This window comes from Ceratotherium simum, chromosome 22, assembly GCF_057802395.1.
Source record: "Ceratotherium simum simum isolate JZ-2026a chromosome 22, ASM5780239v1, whole genome shotgun sequence".
NCBI lineage: Eukaryota > Metazoa > Chordata > Mammalia > Perissodactyla > Rhinocerotidae > Ceratotherium > Ceratotherium simum.
The window spans coordinates 99,729-121,032 of NC_141921.1; the positions used below are offsets into that span (position 1 = coordinate 99,729).

Sequence of the window (21,304 nt, forward strand, 5' to 3'; positions counted from 1 at the left end):
ACTGTAAAACAATTGTTGAATCTGAGTGAAAGGTATAAAGGAGCTCCCTGTACTTGCAACTTTTTTTTGTAAGTTTGAAATTATATTAAAATAAAGAAACAAAAAAAATTCACACAGTATAATTAGAGTGCCTGCTGTCAAAGCCTCATAGTGCAAGGCTCAGTAGAAAGCACACAAGAGACAATCAAGGTTTATTCAAGATAAGATGTACACCTTTCTTTTTTACAGAAGAAATACACAAGGTAAAATAAAAAGCATCTCTTTAGCTTAAGATTTACAATTTTTCCATTTACTACTGGGTTCCTTCTCCTATGTAAGAAACCCCCCATTCTCCTCAGGTTTCAGCAATCACTCCTTTAAACTCTTAGTGGACTTGCCTATGGCCTTCATTTGGCCCTTATCACATGTTATTTTGAATTATTTAGTTATTTTTTTTTGGTGAGGAAGATTGGCCCTGAGCTAACATCTGTTGCCCATCTTCCTCTTTTTGCTTGAGGGAGATTGGCCCTGAGCTAACATCTCTGCCAATCTTTGTCTATTTTGTGTGTGGGACACTGCCACAGCATGGCTTGATGAGCTGTGTGTAGGTCCGCACCTGGAATCGAATCTGCAAACCGTGGGCCACTGAAGCAGAGCATGCAAACTTAACCACTATGCCACTGGGCCAGCCTCTGAATTATTTTGTTTTTGTGTACATATCCCACTTGCCTAACTGGATTGTGAGTCCTGTGAGGGCAGGAATCACTTATACCAAACAGTATTTTCAGTAGCTTAATCAGTGTCCTAAACAAGTCTTATGATGCTTAATAACTATTGTTGATATTATGATTTTTTTAGCTATTAGTTTAATAGACAACTCGACAGAATGATTTCTACTGAAAATATTACCTGAAGTTTTCTTCCTGTAATTGTTCTAGTTGTAACTGTGCATGAAAATACTTTTTTGCAACCATTGTATTTGGATCATCAAATGATCCATCCAGCTGGTCAAGTTTTTCATTCATCATCTCATTCTCAGAAACTAGTGAATTCTTTTCATCTTGAAGCGCAGTCACCTAAAAACAAATACATGAACATAAGCATCAACAGTGAAAATAGAGTCTGGAGTTCTAGATTCTCATTCTGACTAAGCCATTAAACAGCTTGGTCAATCAGATTAGATAATTTCTAAGGAGACTTTCAACTCTGGAATTCCGTTTCTAGGAGGTTTGGGTCAAACAAAAGAAATAAAATTAATTTGACTCATACAGAGAAAACAGAGTTAATACATATAAGGAGAATATCTTCAAAATGTTATGCTTTAATTCTAGGAAGAAAATGTTTCTAAGTCTATAAAATTGGATGCACCAATCAACTTCAAAAAATTAATCTGGGGGCCAGCCCGGTGGCATAGTGGTTAAGCTTGTGCGCTCCACTTCAGTGGCCCAGCGTTCACGGGTTTGGATCCCAGGCGCAGACCGACGCACTGCTTGTCAAGCCATGCTGTGGCGACGTCCCATATCAAGTAGAGGAAGATGGGCACGGATGTTAGCCCAGGGCCAATCTTCCTTAGCAAAAAGAGGAGGATTGGCAATGGATGTAGGCTCAGGGCTAATCTTCCTCACACACACAGAAGGAAACTAATTTGTTCCCCTTTGAGGTATAAATTTATTTTTAGGATGCTGTTACCTAGTAAGCCAAAATATACACACATATGCACAAAGTTATCATTTTAGGTTCATAGTTGAAAATTATCAGTTACACATCATGTCTTCAGAGGGCAAGCATGTTCTTTGATTAATGAATCAAGACCAAAAGCTGAATTGAATCCATTTGCACATTGAGACCGTGTGCTTATGATTTAAAATGGATAAAAAGATGTAACTTTAGAATTCCATCAATATCAGTGCCCGATACATTTTTTTATTTTGCTTACATATTTATGTAACAAGCATGATTTGCTTCCTTGGTTCTGTTTTTTTAAAAACATCTTTAAAAATTTACAGCTACAGCTGTGATCTTTTAAAAGACCAGAAGTTTACGTATGATTTTATTAAGATTAGTTTGAAAAAAAGTTGACCTATCATGACTTCCAACATATTATTGCACAAGTTTGTCATTTTTATTTTCAATAGGTGTAATTAATGAGACTACATATTGACACACTGAGCTAATAACAGGAAATTAAAATTGTCTGATTGTCTTCAATACAGTATAGGCAGGTTACAAACATTGTCCTCTAAACGAGAAACACAAACAAAAGCTGGGAAACTGTCCCCAGGCAGAGGATAGGAGGAAACAATTTCTCTTCCTAAATTCAATGCACCTTGTCATATAAGCAGTTTAGTGACTACTACCCGTCATGTACAATCCTCAGTGATTGAGACACAAAAAAGAATGCGAGTCTGTGCCCTTAAGATCCTTACAGTAGAAATGTAAACAATTACAGGAGAGAAAATGTTGAAGGTGCTTTGATGGAAGCAGACTACAGGGTAGGGGTAGTATACAAAGAAAGGAATATCTCATTCTAGATTGAAGGGAGGGGCTGTCATAAAAAGACTGGTAGAGGAGAACCAATACCCTTAGTCTTCAAAACTGGGTAGGAATCCTCTCAAGAAGGCAGAAGAGCAAGGGCAAATTTCGTTTTCAACACCGGGTGGGTAAGCGACCTCGCTCTTCTCCATGTTTCACATTGTGGTTGCAGAGCCACAGACGTGAGGGAAGGGAGTATTGAACACGCAAATGCCTCGGACCTGCCCCAGATATATGACTTAGAATGTCCAGTGGTGGTTCTAAATCTCCTTCAACAAGCTCCCACGGTGATATTTTCTTTAGGTTCATGCTGCACCTGCCTGTCCCTCTCTCTATTTCTGATTTTCTCTCTCTTCTCTGTCTGTCTCTCTGAGCTATTTAAAAGGAAAAGTTAAAAAAGCTAAAAAATACTAAAAGCTTGAAAATAATACTTATTTTCTCACATCACCCAGACTTAACTTCATAATTTTTATCACGTTTGCTTATTTAAAAAAAATAAAATATAAACTTCTATAGCTGGAGTCCTCTTTATCATATCGTACCCAGTCCCACAGGATTCTTAGGCACATTAAAGTTTGAAAATCCCAGCCTCAGAACATAAACTTATCTGTACAATGCCGGGCAGGAGTATGTTTTCTCTATCATACTATAAGCAAGAACCAGCCACTGCACTGCAGTAAGCGAAGGAGCGCCACCTACTGCTGCCGGGTGTTAGGAACAACGGCCGGGAAAGGCAGAAGAAAGAGCCACTGGTAAGCAGGTCACAACTTCCCCGAGGGCCCATAACAACCTTGACTGGAACAGAACTAGGAGACCGCACCAGAGTTCCTCAAGCTTCACATCAAAATCTCCTGATGAGTTTTTTCTCTTTCTTTTTGTAAAGTGCACATAATCAGGCTGTCCTCCCGACTTACTGAATCAGAATTTCAGTTGTTCTAGTATTTATAACCATAATTTGCAAAGAACAAGCACAGTTCTGCATTTAAGTGAATTCAGTCTTCACCACCAGATCTTTCACCACAGAATCTCCATTCCTGCGTTTTCTATTTTGATTAAGACATGTTTGCTAGCTGGACTGTGTCGACGAGTCGTTTTTTTCAAGAAGAACTCAAGTGTTTGCATCTGAGCTCTTCCTCTGGCTTTACTGCTGTTTCCCTCCCTCAGCATTCTGTGGACGTTGCTCCTCTGTATTCTGGCACTGAACTTGTCAGGGAGCCTGATTTTCTTGTCCTTATGCGTGATTTACCTTTTCTACCCGAATGACGGAGGAGTTGTTTTTCCTTTAATCTTGAAGTTCAACAGCTTAACTAGAATAAGGCTTGGTGTTAAACATTATTCACTGATCTGTTTCTATACCTGCAATTTCCTTTAAACCTGCACTGTGTTGTCCTACCACTTAAGTCTATTTATTATTATTTTTTTTTTGGTGAGGAAGATTGGACCTGAGCTAACATCTGTTTCCTCTTTTTGCTTGAGGGAGACTGGCCCTGAGCTAACATTTGTGCCAGCATGGCTTGATGAGTGGCGGGTAGGTCTGCACCTGGGATCTGAACCTGCGAACCCCAGGCCGCCAAAGCAGAGCGCACGAACTTAACCACTACACCACCAGGCCAGCTCCCATCTACTCTATTTTACTGATGTGTTCTTATGCAATTGTTATACTACATGAAGCAAAAGTTATTTTCTAAGCTTGGCTATTGTCTTTTACATGCTCTTCTCTATTTCTGTTTTTAATCTGTAATGTTCCCACAGATGTTATGCTTTTATGCTTTTCACCTAGTTCATGCTTTGTTGGCAGTCAAGACACCTATCTGTTCCAGTGTAGTGCTGACGACTTCTTGGTCACCCTGTTCACTATACCCAGGACCAGTCTATTTTCCCCTCTAAGTTATGGTTGGGACTGTTTTCTCTCCACACCACTCTGTGTAGCCTTCTGATGGCCAGGGAAGGGTAGGGGGCAGTTGATGCAATGGGCCATCTTTTTACAACACCTGGGCTAGCCTTTGACTTCTGAGGTTTAAGTTCCCTATAGCAGGATGGTGAGAAGTGTATCCCATTCCCATGGAGGAATTCCTCTGGGCATTAAACTGTTTCCTCAACTCACTGTGCAGCCCTATAGCCTCTGCTTCTGTCAGAAGGAGTCAGGCCTTAGTTTCTTAGCTGTCATTTCCACTCCTCTCCAGTCCAAGGAAAGAAAAGGAAGGAATCAAAGGGTGGATTTCCTTCTGCTTGGGTAGACTGCCATGAGCAGTCTCAAGGGTTTTGTTGATCCCCCTGTATGGGCTGGGGATTAGGGAAGAACAATGGGTGCCTGCTGTGTAGCACCTCTGTCGGTCATACACCTACTTCTTTTCTTGATTACCAGCTTTTAATTTAACTTCATTAGGTTATATCCTTTCTCCTGTTTACCTGCCCTTGGTGAATTTTATTACAGTTTATTTTTCTTTTTTGGTTCATTTGGTTAGGTATTAAAAAAGAATCCCCCCCCAAATTTTAAAATCACTGTCAAGTTATATATGACTAAAAGTAAACATTTTTCAAAAACAATTTTCCTTATACAATTGGGATATGTGTCATATATACCTGCCTGGATTTCTGTTAAATTAATAAAGTATTTTTTGTTCTGATTATATGCAGTAATCATTCATTTCATGTGCACAGCAGATAGTTGAGAGTTGAATCTATTTTAATACTAGAATTAAAATGCCAAAACTTGGGATGTCTACACTTTTCAACTAAAATCAGATCATCAGATACTCTTTATTATGTGTTACAAACACTCAAATCTTTTAATACAGAATTTTGTGTTCTTGTATAAGCATTTCTCAGAAAACTGTATAGAGATCCTACATGAGACCAGTAACAAGAGAGGACTGAATGATTCAATCCTCTCTTCCTTATATGAGGTATTCTGGAGGGTAGATATGATGTTACTTGAAAATGATCTCAGATGCTTTGCATGTGTGTGCATACGTGTTATAACGTGTGAGATGAGGGTGGTTAGGAAAGATGAAAGGAGAACAGGTAGAATTTCCCCTAATTTCGAGACACTGCCTTTGTTCAAATATAAACTTTGGCTTTGTTCAAACACAGAGGATTGATTTTTAAAGAGGAAGTTAAAAGACCTGGATTCTAGGGCTGTCACTGCCCTAAGTAGCTGAGTCACTCTGACCAAGTCGCTTCTCTTTTCCTTATTTGCAAACCCTGGAGGGCTTACCCAGCCCTATCATTCTAGATATTTATCTCAAGGATAATGCTACCATAACCCTTGTTCCTTGTCCTCATACTTTTCAGAGTCAACTAGTTATGTAGCTCATCATTTGAACAAAAATGCAATTTACATACAGCATATTAGGATGGTACATTTAACCTTCTGTATAATTTTTCAAGATCTTCACATTTGCATTTCCATGTGACAGTGATAACAACAATATATGCAATCACATGCATAGTGTTTATGTGCCAGGCCCTGCTCTAAGTGATTTAGGTACATTAACTCATTTCATCCTCATAATCACTCTGGGAGATACAGACTATTATCACATCATTTCTCAAAAGAGAAAACTGAAGTATAGAGGAATTAAGTAATTTGCCTGAGAGTATACAGCCAGCTGGTAACGTGGCCAGGGTGGCCTGCTTTGACAACCTACCCCTTTCACTGTTAACTGCTGTCTCTCACACCAAGTTCACTTTGCTAACACGTATGTGCCTATGAACACAAGAATTATATACACGTGTCCATATGCATGTAGATGTTAGCAAAACAAACTTGGCGTTGCATTTATTGGGAGTCAAGCACTTCTAAGTCCTTCCATAAATGACCTCACTTGATACTCACACCCTATGAAGTAGATACTTTTATTCCCCCTTTTGAGAAAAGAAAAAACTAAAGCCTCATCTAAATAGTTGAAATTCTACAATTAGAATGATCTTCTCAAAGAAGTAGGTAAGCCAGCAATTTTTAACTCTAAGAGAAAAATAATTATGAAATTCATCCTTGACTATTCAAGCCCATAATGAATCCTTTTAAAGATCCCTCCATGAAATGAAACCCAACCTCAGAAACACTTTGCCAATTAATTAATTAAAATGAAACACTTGTGAACTTAAAGAGGAAACTTTCTCAGCTCGGGTGTCTTTTCCGCACCTGCAGATCTAGTTCTTGGCATCTTTGCCTCAGTTCTTCTTTTTCTGCTAGTGCTTCCTGAAGTTCTTCCAGGGCCCTTTTAAGCTGAAATATAAAATGTCCCAATTCTTAGTAAATCTGTTTCGACACAAACTGAAAAATATACTTTTATCACTAGACATGTATACATTATTATTGGAAATGGTTTTTAAATTTACCTATTAACAAATAAGTCTTAATTTGTTGTTTTTGGGTGAATATTTACATAGTCTCATTAACATTTAAGACTAAGTTCCCACAGAAATAAAGTTTTATGAAAATCCTTGTGAAATATTTAAACAAAAGAGTAGTAGAGGATGCACTGTTTAATTTCATCACAGAAAAAAATTAGAACACAGCATACTTAAATTTAAATATAAATTTTATAGGAAAAATTTTTAATTTGAAATAATTCTTGAGATGACTGGTGACACTCAGGAAAAACAGATGTACAAAAATATAACAGGAAAAGCACGTGATGTATTTGCCTCTCCTCGTACCCTTTGCCTTACAACCCAGGTGGGGTTACACGCAGGAGGAGAGTGCCTTTGCCCCCATGCAAACAGTCATGTAATAAAACCAGGGAAAGGGTCTGAGCTGTTTTTTCAGTATCAGGAGAGAGGAAACAACTGTGACAAAAATCACATTACCGTATTAGATAAATAAGAACTTCACAGAATTTTAAAAAATGTCTACTATTTAATTATATAAACATACAGAATGGGTCACATATGTATTACAAGTGTCAGAAGAGAAGTTCAACGCTACTCAGCACTTTGAACATAATCATAGAAACTCTGGAGTACACTACTTGCACTCAGGAAGGAATGCATAATAATATTCAATTGAGATCTTACAGCAGAAAAGAAGGTCTAAATTTCATAGACGAAAATAATCTTATATATGCTCTCCTATGTAAGCCAGACCAAGACAGTAATTGGCAAAGGAACTGTGTCACGGTTTTCAACATTTTCCTCACATACTGAAATACTTACCTGTTGCTCTAATTCTCCAACAGTATCATTTGTAGGAGAGCTCAGTATTTCTTTACTCATCAACTAGGAAAGTAAAATGGAAGAATTAAGTAAAATAAAGTGATGTTCATGCAATAAAAATGTTTACTTGAAAGGACAGTAAAATGCTTATATTTAGTTTTTCCTTGCCTTAACTTGATGATCCTTAGAATATTATTCCAATAAAAATTTCATATAGGTTTAAACTAAATAACACAATGTTCAAGCATTATATTAGTGAGGACATTATAAGTAAAGTGTCCTTGAAATATGTAGATATATTTAAAATACTTGTGTACTGAAAACTTACAATCCAAGTTCTAAAAGATGAATTACTAAATAAAACCGAACACATTAAATAATAAAAAATGACTCTTCCACAACATACATTACCACTTTTTAAATATAGCCTTTAAATGAGTCATATGGCAAAACTTCTATTGAGAAGTCATTTTAAAAGAAGGAGCTATAATTATATGAAAGAAAAGATCCCGTAAATAACTTTTTTACATATGAAAGGCAGATTTATTTATGTGCAGAGATGCTTTGAATTCAAAGCAACAATGCAAACGCAGAGTGTGCAGTCTTCTAAAGTCCCGGGTGATGTCTCCTCTCAGTCAGGCCCTTTCTAAACTCGGTTCGTCCTCACCAGTCCCCCTCCACTTTCCCTCAGGTCTCCTCTGCACTGCGCCTCATCTCAGCCATGTAGTCTGATTTCAGGACTCAAGATGCACCACGTGAATTCTGAATCTTTATGGTTCAACTGAGATAACCAGCCTGGCTTAAACCCAGTTTACCTGGCTCCAAACCCTAAGTATCACCATAATTGCTCACAATTCTAACATTCTGAAAATGCACATGGGAGAGAGAGAGAGATACACACATACTTTAAAATGTCAGGAAAGTTTGCTCCAACTGGCAGAAAAAAGAGAAGAAATAAAAATTCCTATCTGGGAAGAGGTTGTTTATCCTACTTAGTTGAAGTTATTTAAAGGAACTTAATTTATCTTTTAAAATGGAGAGGTACTAAAATTGGGCTTGAAGTCTTTGTAAGATAATTTGGAAAAAAAAGAAAAGGGAAGACACAACTAAAGATGAGCAAACCTGCTGCAAAGGGCAAGTTTACACAAACAGAAATATACACATCCATAAAATTTACATCAAAAGTTTTACATAATGTGGTTTAGGATTTTCACGCCTATGTGAACATGGCATAACTCACCTCCTGAATAGCAGTCATGACCACATGCTGAACAGACTCTTCCAGTGTCATTATATTTTGAATATGTTCTGTGATTTAAAAAAAAACAGATATGAAAAAAAACCTAGTCTTTACCCACAGTACTTTAGCCATTCAATTAACAGTATAAAAATTCATTTACCACACATAATTTTTTATGCAGGTACATTATTTTTCCATAAGAAATATGTCCACTGAAAACAGGCAGAATTGAAAACAGTCATGTAAATATTTTTAAGTGTTTTATTTTAAAGAAGAAAACCTCTAATTTCTTATAAGGAAGAGAAAGACAAGAAATTGCAATTAATCTTAAAACAATTATGACAATTTCTTCCCTCTTGTTAAATATTTAGTACTATGGGATGAATTCACATGTATTAAATGAACTCCTAAAATCTTAAGGCCAGAAAGTTTCATTTTATCACCTACATTTCAGAAGTTCGTTTCAGGAAGGCTTTCCAAGAAGGGACCTACACAGCCTCCTGTAAACACTGTTCAGCACCCACCAGGTCTCATCTCAAGGAGATCCTTAGACCTACCACAAACACACATGCAATAAGCTAAGCTGATTCTGTCTCAATAAGAAATAAGGAATCATGAGAAAGTCTTTCACATATTTGCAGATTTAAATCCACTTCACCTGTATGTTCTCCAGCTAAAACTATTTTCCAAAAATTTGAAGGACTTATTATTTTCTAAAACTTTTATTGTTCTAATGATTCTTCTGGAAAACTTCCAGAAGTTCTCTAATCTTTCTTTTATTTGTGAAGCCAAGAACTGGACAGAGATTGTGATAGATTCTGGTATGCATCTGACCACTAAGTGCTATAGGGTGTGGGAGGGGACGACAACTAGAGAACGCCCCGGCAACAGAAGGCTTTCTATAACTGAATTTTTTGGATAATGGAGTGTTTTAAGTCTGCTGAAACCTTCATAAAAATTATCTCTTTCTGCAACAAGATAAACAGGGTACTGTTGACCAAACTAGTTCATTCCTTCAAGATTGAGCCTACTGCAATACCTTGGAATCATTTTGAAAATCAATTCTCACTGCAAAGTATAAAGGTGTAGAAGCTGTTTTATATTCTGCAGGTGTTTTGGTTTTAAACATTAATTAAATTACTAAAAGTTGCTCTTCATTTATCTGCTCACTCCTAAAAATTGGGAACCCAGACACATACCTCCAAAAATAAATTCAATTAGATAATCCTGATGTTTTTAATAATGAAAATGAAACTCTTTATATTTACTACCTACTCGGGGAGGCGGAGTCAAGATGGCGGCGTAGGCAGACTCTGAACTCACCTCCTCCCGTGGACACAGCCAATTTACAACTACTCGTGGAAAAATTACCCCTGAGACAGAACTGAAAACTGGATAAGAGGAACTCCTGCAACAACGGACAGTCCTAGCTGGGGTGGAAGAGGCAGAGACTCCCTTCCGGAGAGGAAAAACGCCGCCTTCACAAGCCGCCAGCATGACGGCCGGCCGCCGGGAGCAGCTCACAGGTACGCAGCCTCCCTGGAGGCGCGGGGCCCTGAGCCGGGGAGCGCCCCCGCTGTGGGCATTTTGTGGACCCAGCACAATCGACACCAGCGGCATAATATCTGACCTTGCCTGCTACTAAAGCATTGGGGAGCACCCCCAGAAAACCCGGTTCACAAAGAAACTAAAACTGGCTCTTAAAGGGCCCGCGCACAAACTCACCCGTTCCAGAAAGCATCCTAAAATCACCAGAAAGAAAGGTGCACACTGCTTTGGTGACAAGAGACTCACCTAATAGGCCCTGAGTGCATCTCGGTGAGGGGTGAGACCTCTCCAGGGACTGGGACATTGGCGGCGGCCATTGTTGTGGCCTGGTGTGAGCGTGCTGACACAGACGCCATTGGAGTTTTCCCTGAGACCTGCTAGCCCAGGGTCTGCTCCACCCGCTAGAGCACCGATTTAATCCAGCTCAGCCAAGGCAGGCAGCCCACCCTAGAGACTGGCCCCACCTAACAACAAGCCCTCAGGCAACGTGTGGGCCTGCATAGATTGGTGACTGGATTTTCTGCAGCCTGGCAACTGAGCTGACTTGAGCGGGGCAGGGTGTGCACAAGGAGCGGGTGGAGAGTGTGGGGTGGTGGCGGAGTGTGTGGGGCTCCCGCCGTGGAGAGACTGGGTCCGCTTGGGAGGTCGGGCGCTCACACGGGCAGGACTGTGTTGACTGTGTGTGTGGACCTCTGGGCGGCAGGGCTTGTCAGCTGCAGAAGACTTGTGCTTCTCAAAGACCCACATAGGAGGTTTGCCCCACCTTCCAAAGCCTGAAACAATTGGGTGCTCCTGTGCCTGAGGCCAGCCCCACCCAGCTGCAATCCTCAGAGAGCTGACAAGAGACCTAATAGGCTAGAGGTTTACAGCAATTCTAAGGCCCTGAGCCTAACAACCTGCCACACTGGGGGCCTACTCACTTAAAAGAAATACTGCAACACAAATGTGGTATTAGAACTTACAGCCAACTGTGCTGGGGCTCCCCACACCTGATAAAGAGACTGAAGGGCCCATAACAACTACAAGCAGCTGAGCATTACAACAGCTGGCCAGGAGCATAACTCAGCCTCCCTGGGCGCCTATAGGGGGAGCTAACAGGCCACAATAGAAGGACACACGTAGCCCACATAGGGGCCACCCCTGGAACATTGAGAACTGAGGGAAGCACACTGGAAGCCTCCTAAGCCATCACTTACATAAGGTCACCTAACCAAGAGCAGGAGACGTAGCTGACCTACCTAATACGTAGACACAAGCACAGGGAAAGAGGCAAAATGAGGAGGCAAAAGAATACATTCCAAGTAAGGGAACAGGACAAAACCCCAGAAAAGGAACTAAGTGAAACAGAAATGAGCAACCTACCTGACAGAGAGTTCAAACTAAGAGTGTTAAGGATGCTCACTGATCTGGGGAGAAGAATAGATGAACTCAGTGAGAATGTCAACAAAGAAATGGAAGATATAAAAAAGAACCAATCAGAAATGAAGAATACAATACTGGAAATGAAAAACTCATTAGAGGGACTCAAAAGCAGAGTAGAGGATACAGAAGAACGGATCAGTGAGCTGGAAGAAAGACTAGAAGAAATTACCCAAGGTGAACAGGTAAAAGAGAAAAGAATTAAAAAGAGTGAGGACAGTCTAAGGGACCTCTGGGACAACATCAAGCGCACTAACATCCGTGTTATAGGTGTCCCGGAAGGAGAAGAGCGAGACAAGGGGGCAGAGAATCTATTTCAAGAAATAATAGATGAAAACTTCCCTAACCTAAGGAAGGAAACAGACATCCAGGTACAGGAGGCACAGAGAGCCCCAAACAAGATAAACCCAAAGAGGCCCACACCAAGACACATCATAATCAAAATGTCCAGAATTAAAGATAAAGAGAGAATCCTAAAAGCCGCAAGAGAATGTCAAGTTACATACAAAGGAAACCCCATAAGGCTATCAGCTGACTTCTCAGCAGAAACCTTACAGGCTAGAAGAGAATGGCACGATATATTTAAAGTGCTAAAAGGAAAAAACTTACAGCCAAGAATACTCTACCCGGCAAGGTTATCATTCAAAATGGAAGGAGAGATCAAATTTTTCCCAGATAAGCAAAAATTAAAGGAGTTTGTCACCAAGAAACCAGTGTTACAAGAAATGTTAAAGGGACTGATTTAAGGGGAAAAGAGAAGACCACAAATAGGAAAAATTATCTATTTCCACGATTAGAACGTAATGGATACAAATGCACAAAAAAGAGGTTAGATATGATATCAAAAACATAAAAGGAGGGAGGAGGGTAGTTAAAGAGTACAGCTTTCAGACAGAGGTCAAACTAAAGTGACCATCAATTCTGTATAGAAGAAGTAAGGAACAGAGAAGGACTACTTAAACACTGAGGAAAAAAAAATAAAAAAGTTAAAAAATGGCAGTAAGTACATACTTATCAATAGCTACTTTAAACGTCAATGGACTAAATGCCCCAATTAAAAGGCATAGGGTGGCTGACTGGATAAAAAAACAAGACCCATATATATGCTGCATACAAGAGACACACTTCAGACCTAAAGACACTCACAAACTGAAAGTGAAGGGATGGAAAAAGATACTCCACGCAAATGGCAATGAAAAGAAAGCTGGGGTAGCAGTACTCATATCAGACAAAATAGACTTTAAAACAAAAACTGTAAAAAGAGACAAAGAAGGGCATTACATAATGATCAAGGGAACAATCCAACAAGAGGATATAACACTTGTAAATATCTACGCACCCAATGTAGGTGCACCTAAATATATAAAGCAATTATTAACAGACATAAAAACAGAAATAGACAGTAACACAATAATAGTAGGGGACTTTAACACTCCACTTACACCAACAGATAGATCATCCAAACAGAAGATCAATAAGGAAACATTGGCCTTAAATGACACATTAGAACAGATGGACCTAGTAGATATATACAGAGCATTCCATCCAAAAACCGAAGAATACACGTTCTTTTCAAATGCACATGGAACATTCTCCAAGATTGATCACATATTAGGCCACAAAACAAGTCTCCATAAATTTAAGAAGATTGAAATAATACCAAGCATCTTTTCTGACCACAAAGGTATGAAACTAGAAATCAACTATAGGAAGAAAATCAGAAAAGCCACAAATACATGGAGATTAAACAAAATGCTACTGAACAACGACTGGGTTAATGAAGAAATCAAAGAAGAAATCAAAAAATACCTGGAGACAAATGAAAATGAAAATATGACATGCCAGAATTTATGGGATACAGCAAAAGCGGTTCTAAGAGGGAAGTTTATAGCGATACAGGCCTATCTCAACAAACAAGAAAAATCTCAAATAAACAATCTAAAAATGCACCTAAAGGAACTGGAAAAAGAAGAACAAACAAAGCCCAAAATCAGTAGAAGAAGGGAAATAATAAAAATCAGAGCAGAAATAAATGAAATAGAGACCAAAAAAACAATAGAAAAAATTAATAAAACCAAGAGCTGGTTCTTTGAAAAGATCAACAAAATAGACAAACCTTTAGCTAGACTCACCAAGAAAAAAAGAGAGAAGGCACAAATAAGTAAAATCAGAAATGAAAGAGTAGAGGTTACAACAGACACCTCAGAAATACAAAAGATTATAAGAGAATACTATGAAAAACTATATGCCAACCAATTCGACAATCTGGAAGAAATGGATAAATTCTTAGAATCATACAACCTTCCAAAATTGGATCAAGAAGAAGTGGAGAATTTGAATAGACCAATCACCAGTGAGGAGATCGAAACAGTAATCAAAAACCTCCCCAAAAATAAAAGTCCAGGACCAGACGGCTTCCCTGGTGAATTCTACCAAACATTCAAAGAAGACTTAATACCTATCCTTCTCAAACTCTTCCAAAAAATTGAGGAGGGGGGGAAGCTCCCTAACTCATTCTACGAAGCTGACATTACCCTGATACCAAAACCAGACAAGGACAACACAAAAAAAGAAAATTACAGGCCAATATCACTGATGAACATCGATGCGAAAATCCTCAACAAAATACTAGCAAATCGCATACAACAATACGTTAAAAAGATTATACACCATGATCAAGTGGGATTTATTCCAGGGATGCAGGGATGGTTTAACATTCGCAAATCAATCAACGTAATACACCACATTAATAAAATGAAGAACAAAAATCACATGATCATCTCAATAGACGCAGAGAAAGCATTTGACAAGATCCAGCATCCATTTATGATAAAAACTCTGAATAAAATGGGTATAGAAGGAAAGTACCTCAACATAATAAAGACCATATATGAGAAACCCACAGCTAATATCATCCTCAATGGTGAAAAACTGAAAGCTATCCCTCTAAGAACAGGAACCAGACAAGGATGCCCACTGTCACCACTCCTATTTAACATAGTACTGGAAGTCCTAGCCAGAGCAATCAGGCAAGAGAAAGAAATAAAAGGGATCCAAATTGGAAAGGAAGAAGTGAAACTGTCACTATTTGCAGATGACATGATTTTATATATAGAAAACCCTAAAGAATCCACCAGAAAACTTTTAGAAATAATAAACGAATATGGTAAAGTTGCAGGATACAAAATCAACATACAAAAATCAGTTGCATTTCTGTACACTAACAACGAAGTAGCAGAAAGAGAAATTAAGAATACCATCCCATTTACAATTGCAACAAAAACAATAAAATACCTAGGAATAAATTTAACCAAAGAGGTGAAAGATCTGTACACCGAAAACTATAAAACATTTCTGAAAGAAATTGAAGAAGACACAAAGAAATGGAAAGATATTCCGTGCTCTTGGATTGGAAGAATTAACATAGTTAAGATGTCCATACTTCCTAAAGCCATCTATAGATTCAATGCAATCCCTATCAAAGTTCCAACAACATTTTTCACAGAAATAGAACAAAGAATCCTAAAATTCATATGGAACAACAAAAGACCCGAATAGCTAAAGGAATCCTGAGAAAAAGAACAAAGCTGGAGGTATCACACTCCCTGATATCAAAATATACTACAAAGCTATAGTAACCAAAACAGCATGGTACTGGCACAAAAACAGACACACAGATCAATGGAATAGAATCGAAAGCCCAGAAATAAACCCACACATCTATGGACAGCTAATCTTTGACAAAGGAGCCAAGAACATACAATGGGGAAAAGAAAGTCTCTTCAACAAATGGTGTTGGGAAAACTGGATAGCCATATGCAAAAAAATGAAAGTAGATCCTTACCTTACACCATACACAAAAATTAACTCCAAATGGATTAAAGACTTGAATGTAAGACCTGAAACTGTGAAAGTTCTAGAAGAAAACATAGGCAGTACGCTCTTCGACATCGGTCTTAGCAACATCTTTTCTAACACCACATCTGACCGGGCAAGAGAAACAATAGAAAAAATAAACAAATGGGACTACATCAAACTAAAAAGCTTCTGCACAGCAAAGGAAACCAGCAACAAAACGAAAAGACAACCTAACAATTGGGAGAAGATATTTGCAAACCATACATCTGATAAGGGCTTAATCTCCAAAATATATAAAGAACTCATGCATCTCAACAACAAAAAAACTACCAACCCAATTAAAAAATGGGCAAAAGACCTGAACAGACATTTCTCCAAAGAAGATATACAGATGGCCAACAGACACATGAAAAGATGTTCAAAATCACTAACTATCAGGGAAATGCAAATCAAAACTACAATGAGATATCACCTCACGCCTATCAGAATGGCTATAATTAACAAGACAGGAAACAACATGTGTTGGAGAGGATGTGGAGAGAAGGGAACTCTCATACTACCTACTCAATTATCATTTATGTATCCAGGAATTAAATTTCCTTTAAAACATCTGAGGACAAAATTGCTAAGTAATGCTTAGAACTAAATTATGAAAATATTACATATTATATCAAAATTTGTTGGAGGCAACAAAATCATAACTTAGGGGGAAATTATGGCTTAAAATGTCAATTATAGCTTAGACTAGAAAGAACTGATTAATTCACAATAGAAGAAATGAGATAAAAGATAAAAACAGACGTTAAATAGTATAAACAAAATAGAATCAAAGCCAAAAGTTGGTTCTTTGAAAAAGACAAACCTGACAAATGTGCTAAAATTAATTAAGCAAAAAGATGTTATAAATAACCAGTAACTGAAATAGAAACAAAGCATTAATCGATTAAAAAATAAAAAAGATCACAATAATAAAAAGTTGCTAACTTATAAATGAATTACTATTTGTCAATTTGTAATTAAACATTTACAGAAAGTTTCATTTTCCATGAGTAAATGTTCCTTACTTTTATGAAAAACCCAAAATGTAGATCTTCGACATTATCTGTGAGAAATAAAAGCCTATGGAAAAGTACTGACTTCTCCTAGAAAAAAACAGCTAGTTAATGATAGAGATGGACTAATATCAAAGTCTTCTGATATGTAATCCCTTTCTTATTGATAAACTACAATTGATTTCATGTATTTTATTTTTCTCCTTCCGGAATTTGTTCTTAATAAATTTATCCTGTCTCATATGCTCTTTTCATTAGTTGATAACATTGAATATGTTTTCTAAGGTCCCAGCTTAAAGTATTTTACCAAGTTAAGCACCCAACATTCTGTTATATAGGTGATGTACTAAGGCCAAGTTCGGATGAATCATGCAAAAAACATCAGCATCAAAAATCTCACTGCCCGGTTGCACAGGCAGTTAAGTGTGCGCGCTACGCTGCGGTGGCCCGGGGTTTGCCAGTTCGGATCCCAGGTGCGCACCGATGCACCGCTTGGCAAGGCATGCTGTGGCGGCGTCCCATATAAAGTGGAGGAAGATGGGCACGGATGTTAGTCCAGGGCCAGTCTTCCTCAGCAAAAAAAGAGGAGGATTGGCAGATGTTAGCACAGGGCTGATCTCCTCACAAAAAAAAGAAAAATGTTTTGGGCCGGCCCAGTGGCTTAGCGGTTAAGTGCGCGCGCTCCGCTACTGGCAGCCCGGGTTCGGATCCCAGGCGCGCACCGACGCACTGCTTCTCCGGCCATGCTGAGGCCGCGTCCCACGTACAGCAACCAGAAGGATGTGCAACTATGACATACAACTATCTACTGGGGCTTTGGGGAAGAAAAAAAAGGAGGAGGACTGGCAATAGATGTTAGCTCAGAGCCAGTCTTCCTCAGCAAAAAGAGGAGGATTAGCACGGATGTTAGCTCATGGCTGATCTTCCCCACCAAAAAAAAAAAAAAAAATCTCACCACCCACACTGATGCAAGCCCCCAAGGGAAGCAGATCTTGATCTGTTCAGTTCATCATTTTATTCACTACATTCTACCAAAAATGCTCTTTTTGTACTCAGCAGGATATGGATCACTGTGTCTGGATATACCAAATTACACACCAATTCCATTTATATCATCAGACTGCTTCTCTGGAGGATACCTTGGATAGGTATTCTGAAAAGAGCAGAATATCATCTGAAGAAGCCTGGATTATAGTTTAGTTGCTGCCTATTTGTTTATAAAAATCTGGATCAACCTAAGGTTCTATATCTCACATGTGAAAGATATAATGTATCAGATGAATAAGTAAAATTTTTACTGAATATCCACTAAGTCCTAAACAGTGAATATATTAAGATAAACTGAAATACATTTTATTTAGTCACTGAATATGAATCTCAGAACCCAGGTACAATTAGGAGACTCAAGATTGTAGCTTTTTAATGGCAGAGCTGCACTAGAATTCAGATCTTCTTTTAGGGTGCTTTCTGCCAACCTGTAGTAGTACACTTTTATGCTACTTTCTATAGCAATGTAGGTTGTTTCTAGAAAGCAGACATCCTCAAGTGACTGAAATTCACTCACCGTGCTTCTTCTCACAGTTGACTGCACAACCTAAAATAAGCTGGAGCAGCCTCCCAAGCTCCACAGAATCTGCACGTTCAGTTATATGATTTAAATCAGGGATCAGTTCTTCAGAAACTTGTTGCCCCAAAAACTGCGGTATTCAAACAATAAATTAGATAAGCCATTTATGTAGGCTACAAAGAATTTACTACATTTAATTATTACAAGGAAAATAAATTAGAAACAGGTTCATGAAATGACTCAGATAAATTAACAAATTTATCTGTTGACTAAAACCAGTTAGCAAAGTTCAAGCAATCTCCCCAAATTTTGAGCAACTAACCAAAACCAACTAAAATGGTTCCACACCAAATATTCTTTGCTCCCACTGTCAGAGAGAGGGCTTGTTTAAGAAACCCCTGTCCTGATCTATTAGGATAAAACTTAAGCCTTTCCATTAAAAAGTAAACAGCCCGGTGGTGCAGCGGTGAAGTGCTCGCACTCCACTTTGGCAGCCCGGGGTTCGCCGGTTCAGATCCCGGGCGTGCACCGATGCACTGCTTGTCAAGCCATGCTGTGGCGGAGTCCCATATAAAGTGGAGGAAGATGGGCACGGATCTTAGCTCAGGGCCAATCTTCCTCAGCAAAAAGAGGAAGACTGGCATCGGATGTTAGCTCAGGGCTGATCTTCCTCACACACACAAAAAAATACATTATAAAAAAAAAGTAAACAGATTTATGTTAAGTCAAAGGATATTCATAGTATTTTGATATATGATCTATTAACAGAAACCACAAAATAAATAAACAACAAATCTAAAGGATTAATCTTTCCTGGCCTTTCTTTTTTTTAGCTTATTAAAAAGTTTTCTTGGCATTAAAAAAAAAGCTTCAAAATGAGCTTTAGGCATTAGGACGAATGGATAAAAAAGCTGTGGTATATATACACAATGGAATACTACTCAGCCATAAGAAACGATGAAATCCAGCCATTTGTGACAACATGGATGGACATTGAGGGCATGATGCAAAGTGAAATAAGTCAGAGGGAGAAGGTCAAATACCGTATGATTTCCTTCATTAAGTAGTAGATAATAACAACAATAAACAAACACATAGGGACAGAGATTGGATTGGTGGTTACCAGAGGGGAAGGGGGGAGGGAGGAGGGTGAAAGGGATAATTGGGTACATGTGTGTGGTGATGGGTTGTAATTAGTATTTTGGTGGTGAACATGATGTAATCTATGCAGAAATAGAAGTACAATGATGTACACCTGAAATTTTTACAATGTTATAAACCAATGTTACTGCAATAAACAAAAAATTTAAAAAAAAAAAAAAAAAAAAAAAAAGAAAAATTTCAGTCAAAGTTTTTTGGAGGAAATTAAATTGTAACTGACTCAAAAAACAGAAACAAATTCTTTAATAGCAAAACCAAACCAAAAGCTTCTAAATATTAAGCAATAAACTTTCTTATATCAGATAATCCTAATAGAGAACTTATCCTGCTGAATAAGAAAAAAAAAACACTACTTGGATAATGCACTATCTAATGTGACTTTACCATTACTTTCATTTTGCACTTTTCCCCCCAATTCACTTGCACAAGCATAATTTCACAGTATATCTTTGCAGTTGTTTACATTGAAAGGAAATGTCAAAATAATGCTTTAAATAGGAAATTACCTCAATTTAATTTATAAGGTCTACTTTTTAGTATAGCATACAATCAAATCACATAAAGAGGAAGGTAATTCTATTTGAGAAAATAATCAATTTAAAGAGTATCAATATAGAAGCAAAATTATTTTACAAATCAATGTATTAAGTTTAAGCCTGTTTATGTTCACAAAATTTGAGTGTTCTACAAACGGCAAAAAACAATAATCTACTCCAATTATGAATTATATTCCACTAAAACATTACAAACAAAAAGCCAAGTCATTTTTCAGCATCAACTATCACATAGCATTGTGTATTTAAACAAAGTCAGATGTTTTTCATACCTCATTGTAATAACTCATAATTCCTTGAAGTACCTTCTTTAAATTACTAGCCTAATGAGGAAAGAGAATAAGAATTAAATAAATTATTTTATATTAATAATGAAAGAAAATGTATGCCAAGGAGAAAGATGATAAAAACTTCCCCCTGATAAAAATGACAACATTAAATATTAGAGTTCTACAAATACAAGTACATGATAATTTTTAAACATCAAAGTTTTAATCAGACTTTGATTAAAAGAAAAAATATCTTCATGCTTACATAGCTTAACGAGAGTGATTCACAAATGAGTGAGTCACAATGAATTCAAGTACCAACTTGAAAGATTTAGGTATGAGCATGTCCACCTTCAGTCTCGAGTGAGTAACAGGGTCTAGACTTACTCTCCTACCACAAACAACTAGAAAACAGGAAAAAATACAAGGAACAATTGTTTTCAAGCTTTAGCCAACACGCAACATAGAACCCTAATTTCTGAAAGAAGGAAAACAAAATAGATGAGCCCTACACTAGTCCAAGATTTCTCCCTGGATGCGATTTTCAGACCATGGCATAGGGAGGGGGAAACTAAATAAAGCCTGATGTTCTCATTGAGTTGAGGAGATAGACATTAGAAGTTCAGGAAGGTCAAGGGAGTTAGAATTTACAGGACACACAAATGAAGAGGTGAGCTATGGAGAGAAAGAACTCCAGAAATGCGCACAGTGCAAAGCCAATTCCTTTGACTCTGGCTGAACACTAATTTGCATGTGCATGGATGAAACTCAATGAGATTAAACAAAAATAATTTCCAAGGAAAGAACAATCCAGGGAACTATATACTGAACAAGTCCCAAAGATTACACAAGGCCAGGATTGTTGAAATTCCCATTAGCCAGAGTAAGGAGACTATGCTGTATAGACAAGCATTCACTAAAGACCCCAAAAAGGTCACAACTTAGTAGGGGGTCTAACCTAGCCC

General features: G+C 37.9%; 1 protein-coding gene across 2 annotated transcripts in view; it reads right to left on the reverse strand.

Annotated features, from left to right (window-relative positions):
* Positions 1-21,304, reverse strand: part of HOOK1 (hook microtubule tethering protein 1) — a 72,976-nt gene that overhangs the window by 37,274 nt on the left and 14,398 nt on the right. The window contains exons 4-9 of one of the 2 annotated variants that reach the window (XM_004438620.3): positions 20,343-20,393; positions 18,353-18,485; positions 8,912-8,979; positions 7,672-7,734; positions 6,659-6,742; positions 889-1,055 (exon numbers count right to left, since the gene is read on the reverse strand). In XM_004438620.3, coding sequence (XP_004438677.1) covers positions 889-1,055; positions 6,659-6,742; positions 7,672-7,734; positions 8,912-8,979; positions 18,353-18,485; positions 20,343-20,393 — 566 coding nt within the window. Of the gene's footprint in view, positions 1-888; positions 1,056-6,658; positions 6,743-7,671; positions 7,735-8,911; positions 8,980-10,705; positions 10,779-18,352; positions 18,486-20,342; positions 20,394-21,304 lie in introns of those variants that run through there. The other variant, XM_087445831.1, reaches the window with a different exon arrangement.